At 47.4% G+C, this 21399-nt stretch overlaps 1 protein-coding gene across 4 annotated transcripts in view; it reads right to left on the bottom strand.

Moving 5' to 3' along the window:
* OGDH (oxoglutarate dehydrogenase) overlaps window positions 1-21399 on the bottom strand; it is a 74500-nt gene that overhangs the window by 22214 nt on the left and 30887 nt on the right. For 3 of the 4 annotated variants that reach the window (XM_036863592.1, XM_036863591.1, XM_036863594.1), the window contains exons 5-10: window positions 15606-15650; window positions 7504-7619; window positions 4388-4542; window positions 4115-4261; window positions 3498-3588; window positions 2942-3121 (exon numbers count right to left, since the gene is read on the bottom strand). In XM_036863592.1, coding sequence (XP_036719487.1) covers window positions 2942-3121; window positions 3498-3588; window positions 4115-4261; window positions 4388-4542; window positions 7504-7619; window positions 15606-15650 — 734 coding nt within the window. The remainder of the gene's footprint in view (window positions 1-2941; window positions 3122-3497; window positions 3589-4114; window positions 4262-4387; window positions 4543-7503; window positions 7620-15605; window positions 15651-21399) is intronic. The other variant, XM_036863593.1, reaches the window with a different exon arrangement.

Here is a 21399-nt window from a genome sequence, read left to right as displayed (position 1 = left end):
ACCCCTGCTCCTTGACGCCCTCTTGCTGTGTTTCCTCAGCTCCTGTCACCTCCCTGGTCCGCAGCGCCAGGAAGGAAAGGTCCACATGCTCTTCAGGGACAAAAATCTAGATTATTTTTTTTAGCAGAACCCCATGTGTCCTGCCCTGGGGGACACAGGGATCGTCTATGACAGCTGGAAGTAGACACAGTGTCGGGTTTGCGCAGGGACCTCCTCAGAGGACTGCAGCCTTGCCAGGGCCCAAACGACCAGGGGACGTGGCGCCTCTTCCTGCTCGCCAGGACACGCGTTTCTCTGCAGAGCCTTCTATGTACGACCTCGGCCTTCTGCCGTCGGGCACCTCAGGGTCAGCCTCCCCTCTCCTCACGCTGTTTCTCTTGATCTTCTGGAGAAGCTGCACTGTGTCCCTTGCTAGGCTGCACTCGGTCCCTCGTGTTCCCTCAGCGCAGCACTGCTTGCTCAAATCACACACCCTGGCGGCCCGATCTGGACCCAGGTAGGAGCGGGCCTCCATCTGTGGCAGGCTACCTGCGGCGCTAGGGAGCTGCTTTCCCACACGAATGCCCCAAGGGCCACATCAGCCCTGAGCCAAGCTGGGTCAGGCTCAGTCTTGCACCAGGTTATAGAACAACCTTGGCCACATTTATAGAAATTACATAGTTTTTTTCTGAAACACTGAAGGTTATGTAACAAATACTCCAGCTCCCTAGATTCTGGGTTCAACAGAAATCAGATAATTGCCTAAGGGTTTGGGAGGAGTAGCAAGGAGAGCAGGTGTGAAGGACTAGTGGGGTCTGGACCCACCCGCTGAGCATGGGCAAGGGTGGGCTCAGATAGAGGGGCGGGGGCAGGGGCCTGGAGGGATGGGCCATCCACGCCAGGCAGGGCACTCCCATGGACAGGGCACTCCCTCAGACAAGCGCCTGGTGACCACACAGGGCTAATCAGCCTCTCCTGGCCTCACAGGATGGATTGCTGTGATCATCTGAAGCATGTTAGATACCCTCCACCACTTTTCCCTAGTTATTTCATTCCTTTTCAGGATGTTTCCAGCATTCTAAGCAAGCGATGCTGGAGTGGCTTTTTGTCTGTAATTTATTTATTTATAAAATGTATTTATTTTATTTATTTATTTTTGGCTGCACTGGGTCTTTGTTGCTGCGTGCGGGCTTTCTCTAGCTGTGGCGGGTGGGGGCTACTCTTCGTTGTGGTGCGTGGGCTTCTCATTGCGGTGGCTTCTCTTGTTGCAGAGCACGGGCTCTAGGCACGCGGGCTTCAGTAGTTGTGGCACGTGGGCTCAGTAGTTGTGACTCGTGGGCTCTAGAGCGCAGGCTCAATAGTTGTGGCGCACGGGCTTAGCTGCTCCGCGGCATGTGGGATCTTCCCAGACCAGGGATCGAACCCGTGTTCCCTGCATTGGCAGGCAGATTCTTAACCACTGCGCCACCAGGGAAGCCCTGTCTGTAATTTATGAATGTGGATGTCAGAGAGTTTTCTGCAATCTTGTTCCCTTCCCTGGCCCCAAATGCCTAGGCAAGGGTCCCAGCCACAGACAGCGGAAATGCTGGAGGCACTGGTCACTGATGCTGGTTTCCTCCCTATCCGTCCCCAGCCACTGTGTCACTGGTGGTCTCGGGGGCTGCACAGGAAGCCACTTTCTACCCGCTTGGAGCTTCTGAGGCACCGTCCAGGCCCCCAAGCTCAGCGAAGTAACTCTCATGTCCCGACACCCTCCCCATGGGCCACACTCTTCGTGGTGCAGGAACCACTTCCTGTTCCCAATGCCACCTCTGGCCGGGATCCCGTTACCCTCTAACCATCCAAACACAGTACGAGTAGACTCACAGTGTTTTAAATTATAGAATCTAGTAAACTAATACTTGGTTTCACCTCTAAAAAGTCTGACCCCTCTCCAGGGCAACCCTGGGCCAGGCTGCCCCCGGCCCCAGCTCCTCCCTGCTCTGCCCACAGCACAACCCCACCTCCATCTTTGTCCTTCTTTCATCTCCCGAGAATGTCCTTTTCTTCCCGTCTACCTAAATCCTGCTGTTTCTTTAATTAAATATGACAACTACCTGCTCTATCGATGAGAGGGTTTGACTGCCTTTCATTCCACTTCCTTCCACACCCATATACCTCTCTTCGGAAGTTCTTTACCAGTGAACCTGCAGCTTTACATCACATTGTGTATGTTTTGTTAGCTCCCTCACATATGACCCTATTTCTAGGAAGAACAAGAGATGCTTGAGAGTAGGGTGGTGATGCTGACTTTGAACATGCCCCAGAATGCACACGCAGACACTACAAAAACTTGATTTCTCTTATTGCTTGGCTTTAAGGTTATCATTAAGTAATAAGAACTGTACAGTTTGTTACAGACAGACTTCTACTTTGAGATTAAACAAGGACAAACAGTTACAATCCACTGAGGATTTCTATACATAAGCAGGCTGGCCAACCAACATTAAACATTCAGCATCACACACCTGGAAAATGCCGGTACCAGGGCCCCCGGAACTCGAGCTGTTCTCCATCTCTAAACGGTGCCACCGTGACACAAACTTGACCACCTCTCCTCCCATCTGTCAGTTTTACAATTCCTCCTTTAGGCTCACCCACACCTTTTCCTTAAGACTCTCTCCTCCTGTTCAGTGACAAACCCTCTTTGTCCACCATGATATTGTGCAAGACTAGCTTCTCCACAGGTGTGGTGACAATGAAAGCAATCTACTCCCCACCTAGCTCTGGTGGTCACAACTTGGAAGGAAGCATTATCTGTAACTGGGATTAATTTATTAACACTATGGCTACTCTTTCAAGATCCATTCAGAATATTTTGTTAAATTCCAGAAACATGAGATCTGGGACGTGCCTGAGGCTGTGAGCCGGTCCTGGACCACCTGGCCTCAGGGCCGCCCCTGGCCAGCCCCCGTGGCCTTACCTTCTTTCCCTCGGTGTCCCCGCAGTAAAACTGCTCAGCTTTAGTCTTGCCCATCACCACGGGATCGGCAGCCTCCAGGTGGGAAGGGTTCGCCACCAGCGACAGGGTGATGTTCCTGTCGGTCACACGGTTGATCCGCCGGTGATACATGCCCAGGTGGTACTTCACGTCTCCAGAACCCTGAAGGTACAAACAGTCAGTCTTTATCCTGGGCATGGAGATGCTTACTCTTCACGACAGCCCTGTCCTGTGTTATTTCTCCTCCCAGAACCCCCATCCCTGGAAGGATGGAAAGCCTTTCCCCAGAATGGCTCCACCTAGGGCACAGGGAGAAGGTCCCTCAACCAGAGGCGCATGTCCCAAACCCCAGCGGGGAGGACTGCAGGGGCTGCCAGGCCTCTGATCTCTCTTTTCTCCGGAAGGTCGGCCACTGGCCACCTCCTTTGCGAGTGGTATGGAAGATCCCAGGCCCAGGTCCTTCCGGAGAAACAAGTGGAACCAGGGTCTGGTGTGGGTCGGAGCTATGCTAGTTTCTAAAAGAAATCAGGTGTCTCACCTCATCAGCTGCCTCCAGCTTTGAGTCGAACTGACAGAAAATCTGCTCCAGCTCCTTCCTGATGACGTTTGCAAGCACGTTCAGCCGCCCTCTGGTACACAGAGGAGCGAGCAGGGCCTGAGCTGTGTTCCGGGCAGCAGGCAATGCTGTTCTAGCCCCTTCCTCCCCCGATGGACAGGCAGTGCCTCGGTTTGCAGCCCGAGAGGAGCTGAGAGCAGAGCTGATGTGGGACACTCAGCCTCTGCTTGCCCGGCACCCAGGGCCAAGACGAGGTGGGAGGAAGAAAGGTAGAAAACGGAGAAACACTGCCGGCCTGCGGCGAACGCTCCACCCTCAGCCTCCGCTGCTGCCTCAAGCTGAGGTCTCCGCTCCACGTCACCGAGCAGCCTTCCCTCTAGGTTAACCTCCCTCAGTGGTGACCCCGACAAGGGCATGAGGCCAAGATGTCTGTCTAAAACCACTATGGCCTTGAGTGTGACAGTGGCTACCGAGGGAGGGGGATGCCGTGGCGACGGCTGTCCCGGGGCAGGGGTGCAAGTGCGCTCCAGGCGAGCCAGCCTCCTCGCTTGCCTAGTGCCCCACCCCGTGCTCCGGATGCATGAAGGGCGGCCAGGTACCTGTGCGGCATTCCCATGATCACATAGTCCACTCCGTTCTCACTTGACTTGTCAATGATGGTCTTGAGGGCAGGAATCAGCACCTCGCAGCCTTCGAGACCAAAGCGCTTCTCAGATGACCACTTCCGCTGCAGGAACTCCTCAAACCTGGACAGGAACCAAGCCAAGTCACCAGGGCCAACCTTGCTCGCGTGGGGCTGTGGCCACACTCCAAACCCACCCACCCCTGTCAACAGGCTGTACCACACTGACGGGACCAGTGCAGCCCTGTACCTGGTGGAGCGCACGAGCCGGGCCAGCAGGGTCCGCTTCTCCTCGTTGGTGAACTGCAGGATCCCAGGCGTCTCGAATTTCTGCCGGATCCACTGGCACTGCTCCAGGTCATTGATGAACATGAACTCCACCCCAATGTGCTGGCAGTACGCCATCTGTTTTTCATGCACACACACACACACACACATATGATCACGGGGATGTCCCCCCAGGTGTGTTGACTGCCTACTCAGCCAGAAGGCTGGCAGGAACAGGTGGCCTCCCTTTCAAATGCAACAGAGCCAGCTGTGACCTGGGGCACCAAGTCTGGGCCCACAACCTCCTCTCACTCCGAACCTGGCCATGAAATACTTCCTCCACAGAGTACAGAGCCCAATAGGCAGGGAGGGGACAGTGAGAACCACTAAGCCAAGACATGCTCCCTTCATGGCGGGAGGACAGAAGCACCAGCCCGGGGACGGGGAAGCTCCTGGGGAAGACAGGTTCTCTGACCTCAAGGTCAGACTGTGCCTAGCACCCTGAGAAAGAAAGGTCCTGTGCTGCCGGTGGATATCACAGCTCAGTGGTCACTTAAGTTTACCAGGCTTGTATTTATTTATTTTTAAAATAAATTTATTTATTGATTGATTTATATTTGGCTGCGTTGGGTCTTCGTTGCTGCACGCGGGCTTTATCTAGTTGTGGCGAGCGGGGGCTACTCTTTGTTGTGGTGCGCGGGTTTCTCATTGTGGTGGCTTCTCTTGTTGTGGAGCACGGGCTCTAGGCACGCGGGCTTCAGTAGTTGCGGCACGCGGGCTCAGCAGTTGTGGCTCACGGGCTCTAGAGCGCAGGCTCAGTAGTTGTGGAGCACAGGCTTAGTTGCTCCGCGGCATGTGGGATCTTCCCGGACCAGGGCTCGAACCCATGTCCCCTGCATTGGCAGGCGGATTCTTAACCACTGCTTTTAGGAATTTAAAAAGCAATGCCCTGGTGTGATAATAATTTGTTAAAATTAATTAATTTATATATATATATATATATATATATATATATATATATATCTTTTGGCCACGCTGCACATCTTGTGGGATCTCAGTTCCCTGAGCAGGGATCAAACCCGGGCCATGGCAGTGATAGCACTGAATCCTAACCACTAGGCCAGCAGGGAACTCCCGACAATAAGTTTTGGAGCCCACAAATGCCTTTCAACGTCTTCGCAGCAGCCATGCTGACCAAGCACTTAGAGGGCCGAGTTCTGCTTGGTGGTTCTGTCCGTGACCCCCTTTGGTTTTCACTACAGACATGGAAACTGGCTGGCACAGTGCAGGGTGAGGATGCACCTGGGATCCCAGTGGTGGGTCCAGATCTGACACCAGAGCAGGGGTGGGCACCTCTGCATGTTAATTCCATGATAATGAAACAAAGGGACATTTGCCTGAACTCAAAATAATGGCCAACCACAACGCGCTCGCTATCATCCTAGCCAAGAGGAGGAAAATCTTGCCTAGGGACAAAAAGAGGAAATGGAGCTGGGAAAGACCTTGGTGTTTAAGGTATTTTCATTAACTCCAAAACTATATTTCCCTGATGACACCTCACATGATAAACTGGGAACTTTTAAACTGGATGCACAAGAAGCCCAGGGATGGGGGGTGCTGGCCTGCCTTCCCTGACTTCAGAGCCAGCGCGAGTCACCACTTCCACCGGAGCTGTACAGTGACAGTGCCCTGATCTACTGAGCCGCAGAAGAAAGTGTATTTCTACACAAACACATTTGAGAAAACATGGCCCAGCCACAGCGTCTGTTAACATGAACCTTGAACCTTCCTCCATCAGCTTAAAAAAGGGTGCATCTTCCCTGGGACCCAAGTCTGAGTTGTAAGCCTAGCAGAGAGAAGAAGAAGGGGTGGGGAAGAGGGCAGGGGGAGGGGAGAGGGGAGGGGAGGGGAAGAGAAAGAAGGAAGGGAAAGGGGGAGAGGAGGGGGAGGGAGGAAGTGGGGAGGAAAGAGGCGGGGAGGGGGAGGGGGCTCCCTCCTTTACCCATGGAGGCAGGAGAACACGCCCGTGCTCCTTATGCCTGATGGGCAGTATGTCCATTACTGAAAAATTAAAGGCTCAAAGGAAACTATTAGGTCAAAAACAGTATGTCTCCATTATTATCAGCATGGATTTAGCTATTAACTTGGACACATAGTTACTGGGCCCCTGGATCATATTTTGTTTTTCTTGTTCTTGGCTCAATCCCCAGGAGAAAAGGGCAGGGAGTTTTAGGTGCCGATTCTTAGCTTCTCTCTCTAGTGAGACGTTAGGAAGTCAAGGAATTGCACTCGCTCTAAATATTCAAAGAGCTGCAAGTTGATTATTATGTCACGGGACCAAGAACATACTTAAGTTCTGTCAGCTCACACAGCCGCCCAGTGCATGCACATGTCATGTGTAAACATACCCAACCCACCATCATCGGGTGAGTTTACACAAATATCTGTAAACAACGAGAAGGGGTATTCCGAACTGGGACAAGTCAGAATGGGAGGCTCTCTTGGAAGAGCCCTGGACGTGGGGCCCTCTGGGGATAGGGGGTGCTATGGCTGGGACCCCTGGAGTCCAGGTCCAAGTGTCCACAACAGCCCAACTCCTGGGTTCTGGCATTGGATGAAATGAGAGCCGTGCATGGCTCTCTGCCCCTTTCAAATGCTGGATCAGTACAACCTGGGGCTCGAGCAGTCGCTTGCAAACACAGCTGTGTATCCCTACCTCTGGGAGATTTGTAAAAATGCGCATTTCCAGGCTCCAAAACCAGAGCTGACTCAGTTGGTCGTAGGTGGGCCAGGAACTTCCCCAGGCGTTCCTATTCAAGCTGGCTTGGGAATGACACCCTTTATTTACCTAATGCTTTAGGACACATTTTTTAAAGTCGGAAGCAAAGTCTACATTTTGTTATGGTTGATTGTAAAAATAAAAAAACATGGATTTTCATCAACAAAATAGCAAAAAACAAAACAAAACAATTCCCTATCCCTTACATTAAAAAAAGATATCGGATCAAGAGAAAAACAACCTAGTCTGGAGGCCTCCTGCCAACACAAGTTTTTAGCAAGTCCACTGGAGTTTTCTGGGAACGACTTGTGTTTTCTTACCTCCAGGCGTCGGATGATCTCCCGCAGCGGAAGGGCCGACTCCTGTCCGCCGATGAACGTGGTCGTGGGCAGGTGGAAGACCTTGTCCAGGTCAGACTCGTCCAAGCCGTAGAACCCTACGGGGGTGAGGAGAGACGGGCACAGCCATACAGGGGCCACAGTTTAGGAAAAGGGGGAGGGACTCCCCAGGAGAGAGAAAAAAGAAGAACAAAATCATAAAAACCTCTGTTATGTATGAAAATAAATACTATATTACAGCCAGAAACACAAACTTGAGCAACAAACAGAAGCTGAGTATATTACTGGCATCACAGGTAAAGGAGAATAAATTCATATGATGCATATATTAGTCCAGTGCACCAATCATTTATAATTTAGAGAAAAATGTATTTCAAGGTCCCACAGACACAAAGCCATTTAGCTTTGAAAAGGCACTGGGTAAGTCAATCAGAAAGCAAATGAAAAATAGTTAAGGAGAGAATTCAAGTAGAAAATGAGGAACTGGACTAGACTAGGTCATATATGTCTTAATGGCGATGGCATTTGTATGTGGTGAGTGGAAGCTAGGAGACTGAGAAGTGAGGGACAGTCACCAAGAAGCCCAGTGGCCTGCGGGAGAGCTGCCAGGCAGCAGGGCAGAGGCTTCCACAGCCACCTCTGATGAAGGACGGCGCCGTCTCCTGGAAGACCTCCAACTGCACATGAAGACCCATCCTCCAGACAGCGCTCGTAAGTCACAGATCTGATTATTGCTCTCCCCAGTCCAATACCGACACGTATTTACTGACTAATTGCTAAGGAACCGACTATCACTGACTCATCACTGCTATTTGCTGAGCACCACGTGCAAGGTGCCTCCTCATCTGAAAGCATATTTCAAACTGACAAACACGTGATGGAGTGGAGGGGCTCTTTCCAGGGCATTATGCGCTTGTTTCATGTTGCAATAATTATCAAAGGGGAAGAGACTTGGAGGAAAACTGTCCAGTGACACTATAGGTTAGGCTCCCACCCACAAGATATTGGCTGGAGTGAGGCAAGGTGCAGGTCACAATCCCAGACGCCAGGATGAAATGTGAAACGAGCACCCACAGTCTCTATAACACCTGACTGTGCAAGATCAGACAGTCTCCCATTTCCTGGCCTAATTAAGTGTAAATAAGACAGAGGGCCCAGTAAGGGACCTAAGCAGTCGCTTGCAAACACAGCTGTGTATCCAAATCTCTAGGGAATTTGGGAGAGTTGTAAAAATGCACATTTCCAGGCTCCAATGCCAGGACTTGACTCAACTGGTCATGGATGGGCCATGAACATCCCCGCATGATCCTATTCAAGCTGGCTTGGGAACGACAGCTTTTATTTATCTAATGCTCTAGGACACTTTTCTTTTTTAAGTTTTAAAAGCAAATTCTATGTTTTTCAACCTTTTTTTTGTTTTATTAAAACAAAAGCAACCTGGCTTTTTTTCACCTTGGGGTGGAGGCGGTGGTGATGGTAGAGTGGCTTGGTTAAGCTATGCACCCGTTTCCTGCTGTTATTCTATCAAGAATGAGGATGGGCCATCACGTGGGCTTGATAAAGCATGGCTCTGGCCCTTCACAGCCCAGCTCTCAGTGTTTATGGAGGAAAACCAGAGTTATTTGGGGGACACTTTTCCTAGCTCATGGGAACACTCAGCAGTGGGGGCTCAGGGAACCGGGGTATCCAAAGAGTGCACACTCTGTTGGGAACATTTTGAACATTTTGATTGTGGAGTTAACCAATGACCTGTGTGTCCCAGAGGAGAACGTGGGCTTGTCGTGACCTTTCAGCATGAAGAGCCCTCTGCCTCACCATATGTGTGATTTTTCATTTCCATCACTGTGAACTGATCATTCTTGGGCTCTACTACTAAACTTCAAAACTGCTGGCCTTGCTTCTGAGTTCTTCAGTCATTTGAGAACTTAAATCTACAGATGTCTGGGAAGGTAGTATAGACATATTCCTACCTATTCCCCCACCAAGTGCAACTTAAAACCCCAGATATCATATATAAAACGGATGTAAGATGACGCCAAAGGGTGGAGAAAAAAGCCAACCAGCCAAGGAGGTCCCTGGGTTTCCTTTTGGGCTCCCATATCCCAGCCTTGGAGCAAAGAATGTGTAAATTTCTACAGGTCTAGACAGAAAAAGCCCCAACAAAAGCTGCTCTCCTTAAAGGACCAGGAGAAAGGCAGCCTCGCAGGACAGAAAACTTTTAGACTGTAACTGCTCTGCTCCACCCAAACATACGGAACACATTGCAGCTCCATCAACACCCTTGCCAGGCTGCAGTGCACTCTGACCTCTGACCCCACCCAAAGGTTTCAGAAAAGGCCCAGGAGGAAGCCCAAACTTTCATTTCCTTTGGGAGGTAATGCACTAGCCCACTCCCCCACCCTAATGTCAACAGAGACTTTGGGGCCCAGAATGTCCATCTCCACTGGGGAGTAACTAGGTGGGCCCCTCCCTACCAGAGCAGTGTTCAGAGGAGCCTTGCTATAACAAAGATTTAAACAAGATCCCATCTCATAATACCCAAAATGTCCTGGTTTCAATATAAAAAAAAAAAAAAGAAAAATCACTTATAACAAGAACCAGGAATATGTCAGATTGAACGAGAAAAGATAATCAATAGACACTAACACCAAAATGACACAGATGTTAGAATTATCTGACAAAGATTCTCAAGAAGCCATTATCAAATAATTTCAGTGAGCAATTAAAACATGAGAGACATGAAAAAAAAAATTAAGTCTCAGCAAAGACATAGAAAGTCTCTGCAAAAAATTAAGATACAAAGAAGCACCAAATGGGAAATTTTGAAACTGCAAAATATAATAACCCAAATTAAAACTTAGTAAATGGGCTCAATGGCATTATCAGAGGACAGAGGATCAGTGAACTTAAAGGGAGAACAACAGAAATAAACCAACCTGAAGAATACAGAGAAAACAGATTGGGGGGAAAAAAAAGGGAAGAAAGTCCTGGGGACATGTGATGCTGTAACAAAAGATTTCACAGTTGTTCTGATGAATCCTGGAAGGAGGAGAGAAAGCGGGAGGCTGAAAACTTCCCAAATATGGCAAAAGACTTACCCCACAGACCCAAGAAGCTCAGTGAACTCACAGAATAAAGCCAAAGAAATCCATGTCAAAATATGTTACAATTAAACTTCTGAATTTAAAGACAAATTTAAAGACAAAGAAAAAAATCTTGAAAGCAGCCAGAATATAGTGACACTTTGCCTAGAGGGCAAAACAACTCAAATAACAGTGGATTTCTCAACAGAGGACAAAACAACTCAAATAATAGTGGATTTCTCAATAGAAGCCATGGAGACCAGAAGTAGCACCACACTTACCAAGAGCTGAAAGAAAAGAATTGTTTCCCCATAATCCTATATACAGTGATAATATCCTATAGGAATGAAGGAGAAATCAAAACATTTTCAGATGAAGAGAACTAAGAGAATCTGTCATCCTAAATGAATGGCTAAAAGAAGTTGTAAACAGAAAGGAAATGATATCAGAAGGAATCAGACAGGAAGAAGGAAGAAAGAACATGGAACTAAAAAATACAGGTAAATAAAAGACTTTCCTTCTCCTCGTGGGTCTTCTAAATTATGTTTGATGATTGAAGCAAAATTTGTAATATTATCTGATGCAGTTCTAAGCATATGTAGAGGAAATATTTAAGATAATTATATATTTTACATGGAGAGAATGAAGGGATGTAAAGGGAGGTAAGTACACTTCACTTGAACTGGTAAAATGATGACACCATTAGATTGTGATAAGTTATGTAGTGATATAACACCTAAACAGCCACTAAAAAGGCTAAAAACCACTAAAAACACAAAGAGATATGATAAAAGACTATATATAAATAAAAATGGAATTTTTAAAGTATAGGTTTAAAAACCTATAGGAAGTCAGGAAAAAGAAAGCAGAGAAATGAATAGGGACAAACAAAATGAAGGATAAAATGGTAGACTTAAGCCCTAACATATCAATAGTTACATTAAATATAAATGGTCTACTTAAATGACAGAGACTGATGGAGTGGATTAAAAAAACAGGACCCAACTATATGCTTGACTTCAAATACAGTGATTTAGGCAGATTGAAAGTAAAAGGATGGAAGAAGATATGTCATGTAAAACATGTCCAACAAAAGCAGGAGTAGCTATATTATCATCAGATAAAGTATACATTAGAGCAAAGAAAATTACTAGAGACAGAGAGGGACAGTGTATGATAAAAAGATCAATCCACCCAGAAGACATAGCAATCCTAAGTGTGTGTGCACCAAACAACAGAGATGCAAAATATGTGAAAAAAAAAAAAACCCTGAGGACTGAAAAGAGACAAATCCACAGTTTGTCTGGAGATTTCAAAGCCCTTCAGTCAATAATCGATTAAAAAAGTAGATAGAAAGTTGCCAAAGATATAGAAAGACTCTACAACTGACAGGATCTAATGGACATTTATAGAACACTTCACCAAACAACAGCAGAGCATGCATTCTTTCCAAATGTCCATGGAACATATGCCAATTCAGACAATATAGTGGGCCATAAAAACACCTCAACAAATTTAGCAGAACTGAGGGACTTTCCTGGTGGTCCAGTGGTTAAGCATCTGCCTTCCAATTCAGGGGATGCGGGTTCGATCCCCGGTCGGGGAACCAGGATCCCACATGCCACGGGGCAACTAAGCCCGCGTGCCACAACTAGAGAGAAGCCAGTGCGATGCAACTGGAGAAGCCCACGCGCTGTAACAAAAGATCCTGCATGCTGCAACTAAGGCTCGACGAAGCCAAAAACAAAAAAATTTAGCAGAACTGAAATTATGTGGAGTACATTCTCCAACAACAATGGAATCAAAGTAGAAATCAATAAGAGAAAGATAAACGGAAAATCTCCAAATTCTTGGAAACTAAACAACACCTTCTAAATAATCCATGAGTCAAAGAAGAAATATTAAGGGGTATCAAAAAATACACTGAACTGAATGGAAATGAAAATACATGTCAAAGTTTGTAGAACACCTAAAGCAGTTCTGAGAGGGGAATTTATAGCAGTAAATGCAAACATTAGAGAAGAGGAAAAGGCTCTAATCAGTAATCTATAAGATCTTACCACAAGAGCCTAGAAAAAGAAGGAAAAAAAAAAAACAATACAAAGAAAGCAGAAGTACAGAAATAAAGATAAGAGCAGAAATCAATGAAATTGAAAACAGCAAAACAGAAAAATCAATGAAACAGCTGGTTCTTTGGAAAGATCAGTAACACTGACAAACTTCTAACAGGACTAACAAAGAAAAAGAGAAGACACAAATTACCAATATCAGGAATAAAAGGGGATATCAATACAGACCCTGCAGATATCAAAAAGATACTAAGGGAATACTATGAACAACATACACTTGACAACTCACATGTAAACAAACCATTCCTAGAACAACACAAACTGCTGTTACCCACCCACTATGAAACAGATAATCTGAATAGCTCTAACTTTTAAAGAAATTGAATTCATAAATAAAAAGCTTCTGAAAAAGAAATCCAAACCCAGATGGTTTTGCTGGGGAATTCTACTGGATGTTTAAAGAAGAATTAACACCAACTCTACACAGTCTCTTTCAAGAATTAGAGTAGGAAGAAAACTTCTCAGCTTATTTTACAAAGCTAGAATTACCCTGATACCAAGAGCAGACAAAGACAGTCAGAAAAAAAAAAATTACAGACCAATATTCCCTACAAATACAGATGCAAATACATATATATAGATGCAGCAATATGCAAAAAGAATTATATACCATGACCAATTGAGGTTTATTCCAGCAGTACATGAAGTTTGGTTTAATATTTGAAAATCAATCGATGTAATCCAACATCGATCAGGAACAAAGCAAGGATGTTCATTCTTATGCCTCTTAGTCAACATGGTACTGGAAGGTCCAACCAGGGCAATTGGGCAAGAAAAGGAAATAAAAGGCAAACAGATTGGAAACGAAGAAATAATTGTTCCTATTTTCAAGTGAGATGATTGTCTACCCAAAAAATTCTGAAGAATCTACTAAAAAAAAAAAGTCCTAGAATAAATGAGCTCAGCAAGGTCACAGGACACAACATAAAAACAATCAATTGTACTTCTAGATATTAGTAATGAATAGATGGACACTAAATTTTTTTTAAAAAAGGAAGTACTGACATGTAAATCTAACAAAACATGTACAGAATTTGTATGCTGAAAACTACAAAAAGCTGATGAAAGAAATCAAAGATCTAAATAAGTGAGACATACTATGTTCATGGATTGAAGGGCAACATAGTAAAGATGTCAATTCTCCTTAAATTGATCTATAGGTTTAACACAATTCCTACCAAAATGTCAGCAAGAGTTTCTGTAAATGTAGACAAGCTTATTCTAAAATTTACATGGAAAGAGATAGGCCCTAGAACAGCCAAGGCAATTCTGGAAAAGGAAAATAAAAGTTCAGCAGCTACAGTAATCAAGACAGTGTGGTACTGGTGGAGAGACACACCTATTAAAAGAATAGAGAACCCGGAAACAGACCCACTGAATAAGGCCAACTGATTTTTGATAAAAGTGTATAAAAGCAATTCAATGATAAGAAAGACAAACTTTTCAGTTAATGGTGCTGGAGCGATTGGCATCCACAGGCCCAAAATAAACAAACCTTGATCTAAACTTCATATCCTATACAGAAATGAACTCAAAATGGATCATAGATTTAAATGTTAAATGCAAAACTATAAAACCTTTAGAAAAATACAGAGGAGAAAATCTTCAGGATCTAGAGCTAAGAAAAGAGTTCTTAAACTTGATACCAAAAATACGATCTTATGGATCATGGGAAAATTGATACACTGGACTATAGAGTTTAAAACTTTTGCTCTGTAAAAGACTCTATTAGTCAAAGAACAGAAACAACATAAAGGTCCTTCAATGAGTAAATGGTTAAAACAATTCTGGGACATCTATGGAGAGGAATACTACTCAGCAATTAAGAAGGAAAAAACTAGTGTTAGAAAATCATGTTGACTGAAAAATGCCAATTCCAAAATGTTACATACTGTGATTTGTAAAACATTCTTGAAATGACAAAATTATAGAAATGCAGCACAGAACAGTGGTTGCCAGGGGTCAAACATGGGGGTGGGGTAGAAGGGGAGTAAGTGTGGCTACAGAGGGGCAGCAGGAATGACCGCTGGAGTGATGTAGACCTCTGTGGCTTGACTGCTGTCAGTGTTGGTATCCTGGTGTGATGTACTATGGTTTACAAGATGGTACCACTGAGGGAACTGGCTGAAAGGCATATGAGAATGTCTCTGTTATTTTTCATAACTGCATACAATTATTTCAAAATGAAAAGTTTAATCAAAATTAGAGTCTCACAGACATTATAAGATGGAGGAAAAAGAGAACTTCTGAGTGACACCAGGCATGAAAGGAAGACTGGCCACTGGGGTGAGTGACAGCAGGCAGATGACCCCCGGCTCCCCACTCTGGATTCTTCAAAGGTGCTCTGCCCAGAACCAAGGGTCATTAAGGATTCCTTACTTCATTAAGTAACTTTTTATCAGTACTTCAGTTGTCCTTCAAACATGGGAGGATCAAAAGGGAAAAAATGCCCAGGAAGCAGAATCTGAAAGAATCCAGAGTCCAGTCAAAGGCACAGTGCAGGACGTGGAGGACAGGACGTGCCAACATGCAGCATGTAGTGCGGCCTCGGGTCCCCGCTGGCTACAGCAGGAGCTAGAGACAGCCTACGCTGAAGACGGAAGCCCGGCGAAGCGACGGTGAGACACACGTGGAGGTGAAAATGCTCTTCAGAACACAAATGGACAGAAGCTAATATGACATGGTAAGTAGCTCTACCTGTTGGATAACAGCCAAATGACAGGAAAAACATATCTCAAGACAATTAACAAACTTCAAAACACTCGACAGAGTTGTGTCAACTTTCCCCAAATTGCATGCTGGGGAAAGACGCACATCCTGTTCAAATGAACTCCTCAGCTCCAGAAAAGTGAAAGGCTCGTTATTTTCATACCTCCTACTGTTAGCATTCGAAGTCGTTCCTTGAAAACTGCAAGATCTGAGAGGCAGAGTGGGATAGCATGGGTGAGCGCAGAGGGAAAAAGACAGGTGAGAGTTAGTTTAAAAAAACCCAAAACACCCAAAACCCTACACCATTACCGCAGGAACAGGTAGCACAAACACTGTCACACAGACATAGACACTGAAGGAGAACAAGGGAGGGGGGATAGGTGGTCTGAGAGCTACTTTGATAAACATGGAAACGGTTCATGAACAGCTGGAATAAGGTGAATCTGAAGGAGGGAAAGGCAGCTCCCTGAGACTGAGAAGCCACCGTGTGGCGGCAGCTGAGACTTCCTCACTTCCCCACCCTGAACAAGTGGCCGACACAGAGCTCTCCTGGGAAGTCAAATCCACCCAGTCCAGACTGCTTTGGGATGAAAAAACTGGGGAAAAGAAAATGAAAAAGCCTAATTATTGAGCCCCATTCCTCAGAACTGGAGCATCAGGCAGCAGACTAGACCCAAAACCTCAAGCTCCTGCTGGATTCTATAGAGTAGAAGGTAGGTCCTCGGTCTCCCCTCTCGAGAAGGTAGAACCAGGATGGAGGAACTCATCTGCTGAGGACACAGGCCGAGAGCCACACACGTGCACAGATGCACACACTCCTGCCCCACACCTGGAAGCTTGCCTGGCGCTAGTGAAAATCAAGATGTTGATCTGGACACACAGAATACCTCCTGACGCTGGTTCCCTGGGAGGGTGGGCCTGAGGACTGAGGGGTCAGAGCATGGTCACTGGCACTGTGGCTGCTCCCTGCCCTGGGAGTAGAGAGGAAGGCCAGCCAATGCATCCTTGGACGCTGATGGCAAGAGCTCTGACTCAGAGAGGACGGAGACGCCTGCTCTGAGCGGGTAAAGCTCTCCTCCTCGCCCTCGAGGACGGCAGCACCTACCAAAGACCTCAGAGCAAGGGGCTCTCAAGACAATGGAACGTCCAGGTCCTGCACAAAAGCATGGATGCTTTGCTTAAGCCAAGGATGAAGACTCTTCATTTTTTTCCTTCAATCCTCATAATCAAGACATAGGACCACGCCAAGGAGCCATAAGCGTTGCCTGTGGGACTATCTCCCCACCTCTCCCGCCACCTCCCCACGCGCCGCTGGCCTCAAAGGGAACTGCAAATGTGCGTGTGTTAAAAAAAATCTAGGGACTTCCCTGGTGGCGCAGTGGTTAAGAATCCGCCTGCCAATGCACGGGACACGTTCGAGCCCTGGTCTGGGAAGATCCCACATGCCGCAGAGCAACTAAGCCCGTGTGCCACAACTACTGAGCCTGCGCTCTAGAGCCCGCGAGCCACAACTACTGAGCCCACGTGCCACAACTACTGAAGCCCACGCGCCTAGAGCCCGTGCTCCGCAACAAGAGAAGCCACCACAATGAGAAGCCCGTGCACCGCAACGAAGAGTAGCCCACACGCAGCAACAAAGACCCAATGCAGCCAAAAAATAATAAAATTTAAAAAAAAAATCTAAAGGCAATACGGTAAAATGTTTACATTTGTTCACTCTGGGTACTGGATATGTGGATGCTTTTATTTTTATCTGCACTTTTTGGATATTTTTAAAATAAAATACGAAGAAAAGACACAAACCGAAGGAGAGTGGAAAGAGAATAGATATTCTGGTTGTCATTTACAGAAAGCACAAGGGATTCCCAGCACCTGAGCACTTTAAAACATTTTTAAAAATTACTTCTTGATGAGCACAAGATGCTCTGCTGGAGAGACAGAGAACGGCTGAGATTTGGCCGTGTTGTTTCTAAAGCGAAGCATAGCCGGCAAGAAGCAGGGATGTGCCTTGGTCTGCCAGTTCCTGGGCATCCAGGAGGGAGGACACCCCTGCAGGGGGATGTACCCACAATGACCTTAGCTTGGCCTGCCCTCCTGAGTCACTTGGGGAACCTGATTCCAACTCTTCACTCAGTGGTCTGGTGGCACCACACACTCCACACAGCAGCCAATAAATGCTAAGTAAACTGCTCTCTATTGTTCTGAAATTATGAAAGCAGATTAAAATTCAACTCTATTTTTAGCTCATTCTTCCCAGCCATCAAGGGGGCAAAACTCAACCAGAAAGAACGTTCTGGAAGGTCAGAAGGGTGGGGAGACTTCATGTCCTGCTGTGCTGGACATGAAGTAGCTAAAATGTTGCCATAATTTGGACTTTTGAATTGCCCTTTTAACTATTTAACTCAAGTTCATTTCCTAAGTTTGACAATTTGCAAACACTAATGGTAAACAGAAGTTTCACACCTTCCTCTCTTTTATTTATAGAATTTGTTTTGAGTTCTCCTTTAATTATGTTTAAATCTCACATTTAAGTAAATTTCAATCATTTTTGTCACTGTGAATAGTTATACTATAGAATTTATACAGAAACCACAGACGATGGCATTTTTAAGCTGGAATCTAACTCAAATGCTGAACTTGGAAGAGGAGAGGAAACTGAGGGCAAGAGCTAACGAGAACTTTCTCCACGTCCCCACCCAGCCAAGGGCAGCTCTGCTGAGGCCAGAAACAAGACTGCCCCACGCCCCATCCTCACCCCAGCGAAGCAAGGACTGGATGCCAGCGCAGGACTGCAGCCTGGAGGGGAAAGAGCACACAGGCTGTCTGGAGTTGATTTGTTTCTACTGAAGGTGGCAACAACCCCGACCCCAAGGGACTCGCTGTCAAAAGCTGCACGCTGACCCTTCTTTAGGGCCAACCAGGAGAGGCCTCGCTAGGAAACCTGATCCCATCTGGAGACTTCCTGCCTCTCCCTAGGGAGGAACGTGGAATGCGTGCCCAGGCATCTCAGGTTGGAGCTCAACTCTCCTCCACCCGACGTGTGGTCGACGGCACAGCCTGGCATAAATCAAGATGTGCTTCTGGGGGCCACCTGGAACCTGGCTCCTAACATAACACATGCTGGGAAAAGGCCCCCCTTTCCTAAGCAGTCACTGCACAATTCTAGAACATAACCCACACCTAACTGAGAAACTGTTCTAACATTAATTTTTAAATTTTAATCAAAATAATCAATAACCCCACCATCTCAATGATATTTCTGTTGCATTCACAGTATGTTCTGTGTGCACGTGTCTCATGGTGACCCTGACATGCTGGGACCATCCAGGAGCTGGAGCATGTCGGCCAAGTCTGCTGTCTACCTGTTAACACTCTCTCTACCTGTCACTGCAGGGGCCATGAGTATTTCTAGGATGTTAGCATAGGGAACCTAGGCCAGCGTTTCCCAACCTTCTCAGAATTGGTCAGAAAAGGGCAAGAACTCAGTGGAAACTCTTCATATTTTCCACCTTATTAAAAAAATTTTGAGAGGACATCAGCCCCGCTCGCCCTGCAGACCTGCACTGGCTAGCGCTGCCCTTGGGAACGGCTTCCTGACTTCACCCAAGGCTCGCAGCTGCTCCTCCCCACCTTGTGCTGCTCCAGCAACAGCACAATGCTCAAATACATGGGGGGTGGGGGGTGATCACCGCCTGGGCCTCGGTTTCCCCACAAGAGGATGGAGAAATTGTGCTGCATCCACCGGGAGAAAGGAAGGGCAGCTCAGAGGTGTCATGAGTGGGACGCAAGCTTGGGGAAGGCTTCTGTGCAACAGAGGACACCGCTGCAGTCACTCACTTACCCCAGACCAACACATGGGCCACGCTGACCCCCCCCCCCACTTTGGCAGGTCCCTGCACCGGAGCTACCCTGCTTCCTCGTCACTCAGGTTGCACCCCAGTCCTTACTACTACCAACTCCTGTGGGACCGACTCTGGGTTATTTGCTCCATTTCTTGGTTTCTAAATATATATCTTTACCAGAGAGACCAGCAGCTACTTATCTCAAAAGATGGTTAATAATCACAGTAGCTCACACCTTCATGGAGCTTAGTAAGCTCCAGGCACTATTCTAAGGAGTTTATTTACTTCTGAAACAACCTAACAGATGAGAAGACAGAGACAGAGGCACACAGCTAGCCCTGGCAGAGCCGGGCTTCCACATAGGGAGCTGGCTCGAACCCAGGCCCTGAGGTTCGGATAAGATGGTGGGCAGGAAAGTGCTCTAGGGACTGTCCAGTGTCCCTGAACAGAGCGGTCACGTTGGACCAGCTGTTTTCATAAAGACCTACATACATCAAGGGTGAGATAATTCAAGACTAACTTTCCTACGCTAACCCCATTGATCATGACCTTTATGTCACACTATTTTGAATTCTCAGGATGCAGTGCCCTTTTCTCCTGCACAGGAGGGGGCTGCCGCCCAACTCTCTCCTGGTGTTTCTGAAGGGCTCACAGCTGGAGGATGCCCAGTCTTCCTCAAATGAGCGCAGGAAGTTCTGGGCCACCTCTGTGTGTCTCTGGCTTATGACCCTCGCCATGCTGACGCAGAACCTCACAGAGGCACACTCGGGGCACTATTCCAGAGTTGGATGTAAGGCAAGGCCGAGATGGCCAAGAAAGAACTAGAAAGAACGACAGAGGTCCTGCCTCTGCCCCTGCCCCTGATGAGAGCTGTGAACTGAGGAGCCAGGCAGCATCAACAGGCCTGGGGGCTCTCACCCTTCACAGACTCCTGGGCTGGGGTGGCCTGGGGGGCACTTCCAAGAAAGCCCCGCCTGAGCCTGTGGGCTGCGGCGGGTGCCATCCCACCCTGACCAGTCTCGAGTGGGACAGAGAAGAGCTCCAGGCTCCCCAGGCAGTGCTAATGAGCTGCGAACCACCGAAAAAGGTCCGTTTTGATACCAAGAAACTAGCAACCAGGGATGGCACAAGGAACAGGGGAGATGCAGTTTCAGACGGGAGAAGGAGACCCCATCTCCCCTGTGCCTTTCTTGTTTAAATGCTTGACTGTGCATGGGAATGCCAGCCTCTGTGGTCTGTGCCGGGCTGGCTCTGCAGTCATCCTTTTCTGGAGAGACAGCTCCAGGGCACAGGACCTTGCGCTCTCATCAGGCAGCTGGTGCCCTGGGGCTCGCAGGCCTCTCACATAGGGGCGGGTGCTCTGCCCTGCCCTAAGCACCTGGAGGGGACTCACGGTGCTGAGGGGGCTTCAGCACCGGTGAGCACAGCTTGGGTCGGGCCTGGGTGCTGCGGGGACTAAGTGGCGAGCAAGAGGAAAGGAGCTCCAAGTGTCCTGGGGGACACTGCAAAGAGAAGCTCACTTCTGGGGTGCACTAAGTTGTCACCACTCAATAAAGTAGCAGGATTAAGCTCATGTCCTGCCGACAATCTGAACTGGCCCTATTTAATCATATTCAGGAGGGCTTCTCTAATCTGTCTTCCAAAAACTGCTAAAGTGCAGGTACAAAGTAGAGGAAACCCTGTATTACCTAGGAGTGTTTCTGAAATGAAGACAGAGCAGAGACAAACCTCTAACAGCAATCCCAGGGCCAACACTGTTTGAAATCCAGCCTTACCTGACTAGTGCCTGACCTCCCACGTCACAACTCGGACACGCCCCTAAGGGCATTCGGGCACCACAGAGCGTTAGTGACTGTTATTCAGAAGGCAAATTTCGTCCCCTCCCAAAGAGCAGCGTTAGGCAGGTAGGTAATCATCAGTTCTATTAGCATGCACAGTGTTTCTCAAAAACAATCTGGCCATTTAAAAATTAGTCACGTCGTCATTTCTGTAGCACAGGTTAGCAGCACGGTGACTCAGAGCAGGTTAACCTGAGAAAGCAACCGCAGGTGTGAGCCCAGCCACGCCCCTCTGCTCAAGACAGAGGGGGCACGGTGTGCGGGACTACAGCGCCTG

This window comes from Balaenoptera musculus, chromosome 9 (genome assembly GCF_009873245.2).
Source record: "Balaenoptera musculus isolate JJ_BM4_2016_0621 chromosome 9, mBalMus1.pri.v3, whole genome shotgun sequence".
NCBI lineage: Eukaryota > Metazoa > Chordata > Mammalia > Artiodactyla > Balaenopteridae > Balaenoptera > Balaenoptera musculus.
This window is presented reverse-complemented; position numbering and strand designations above follow the sequence as displayed.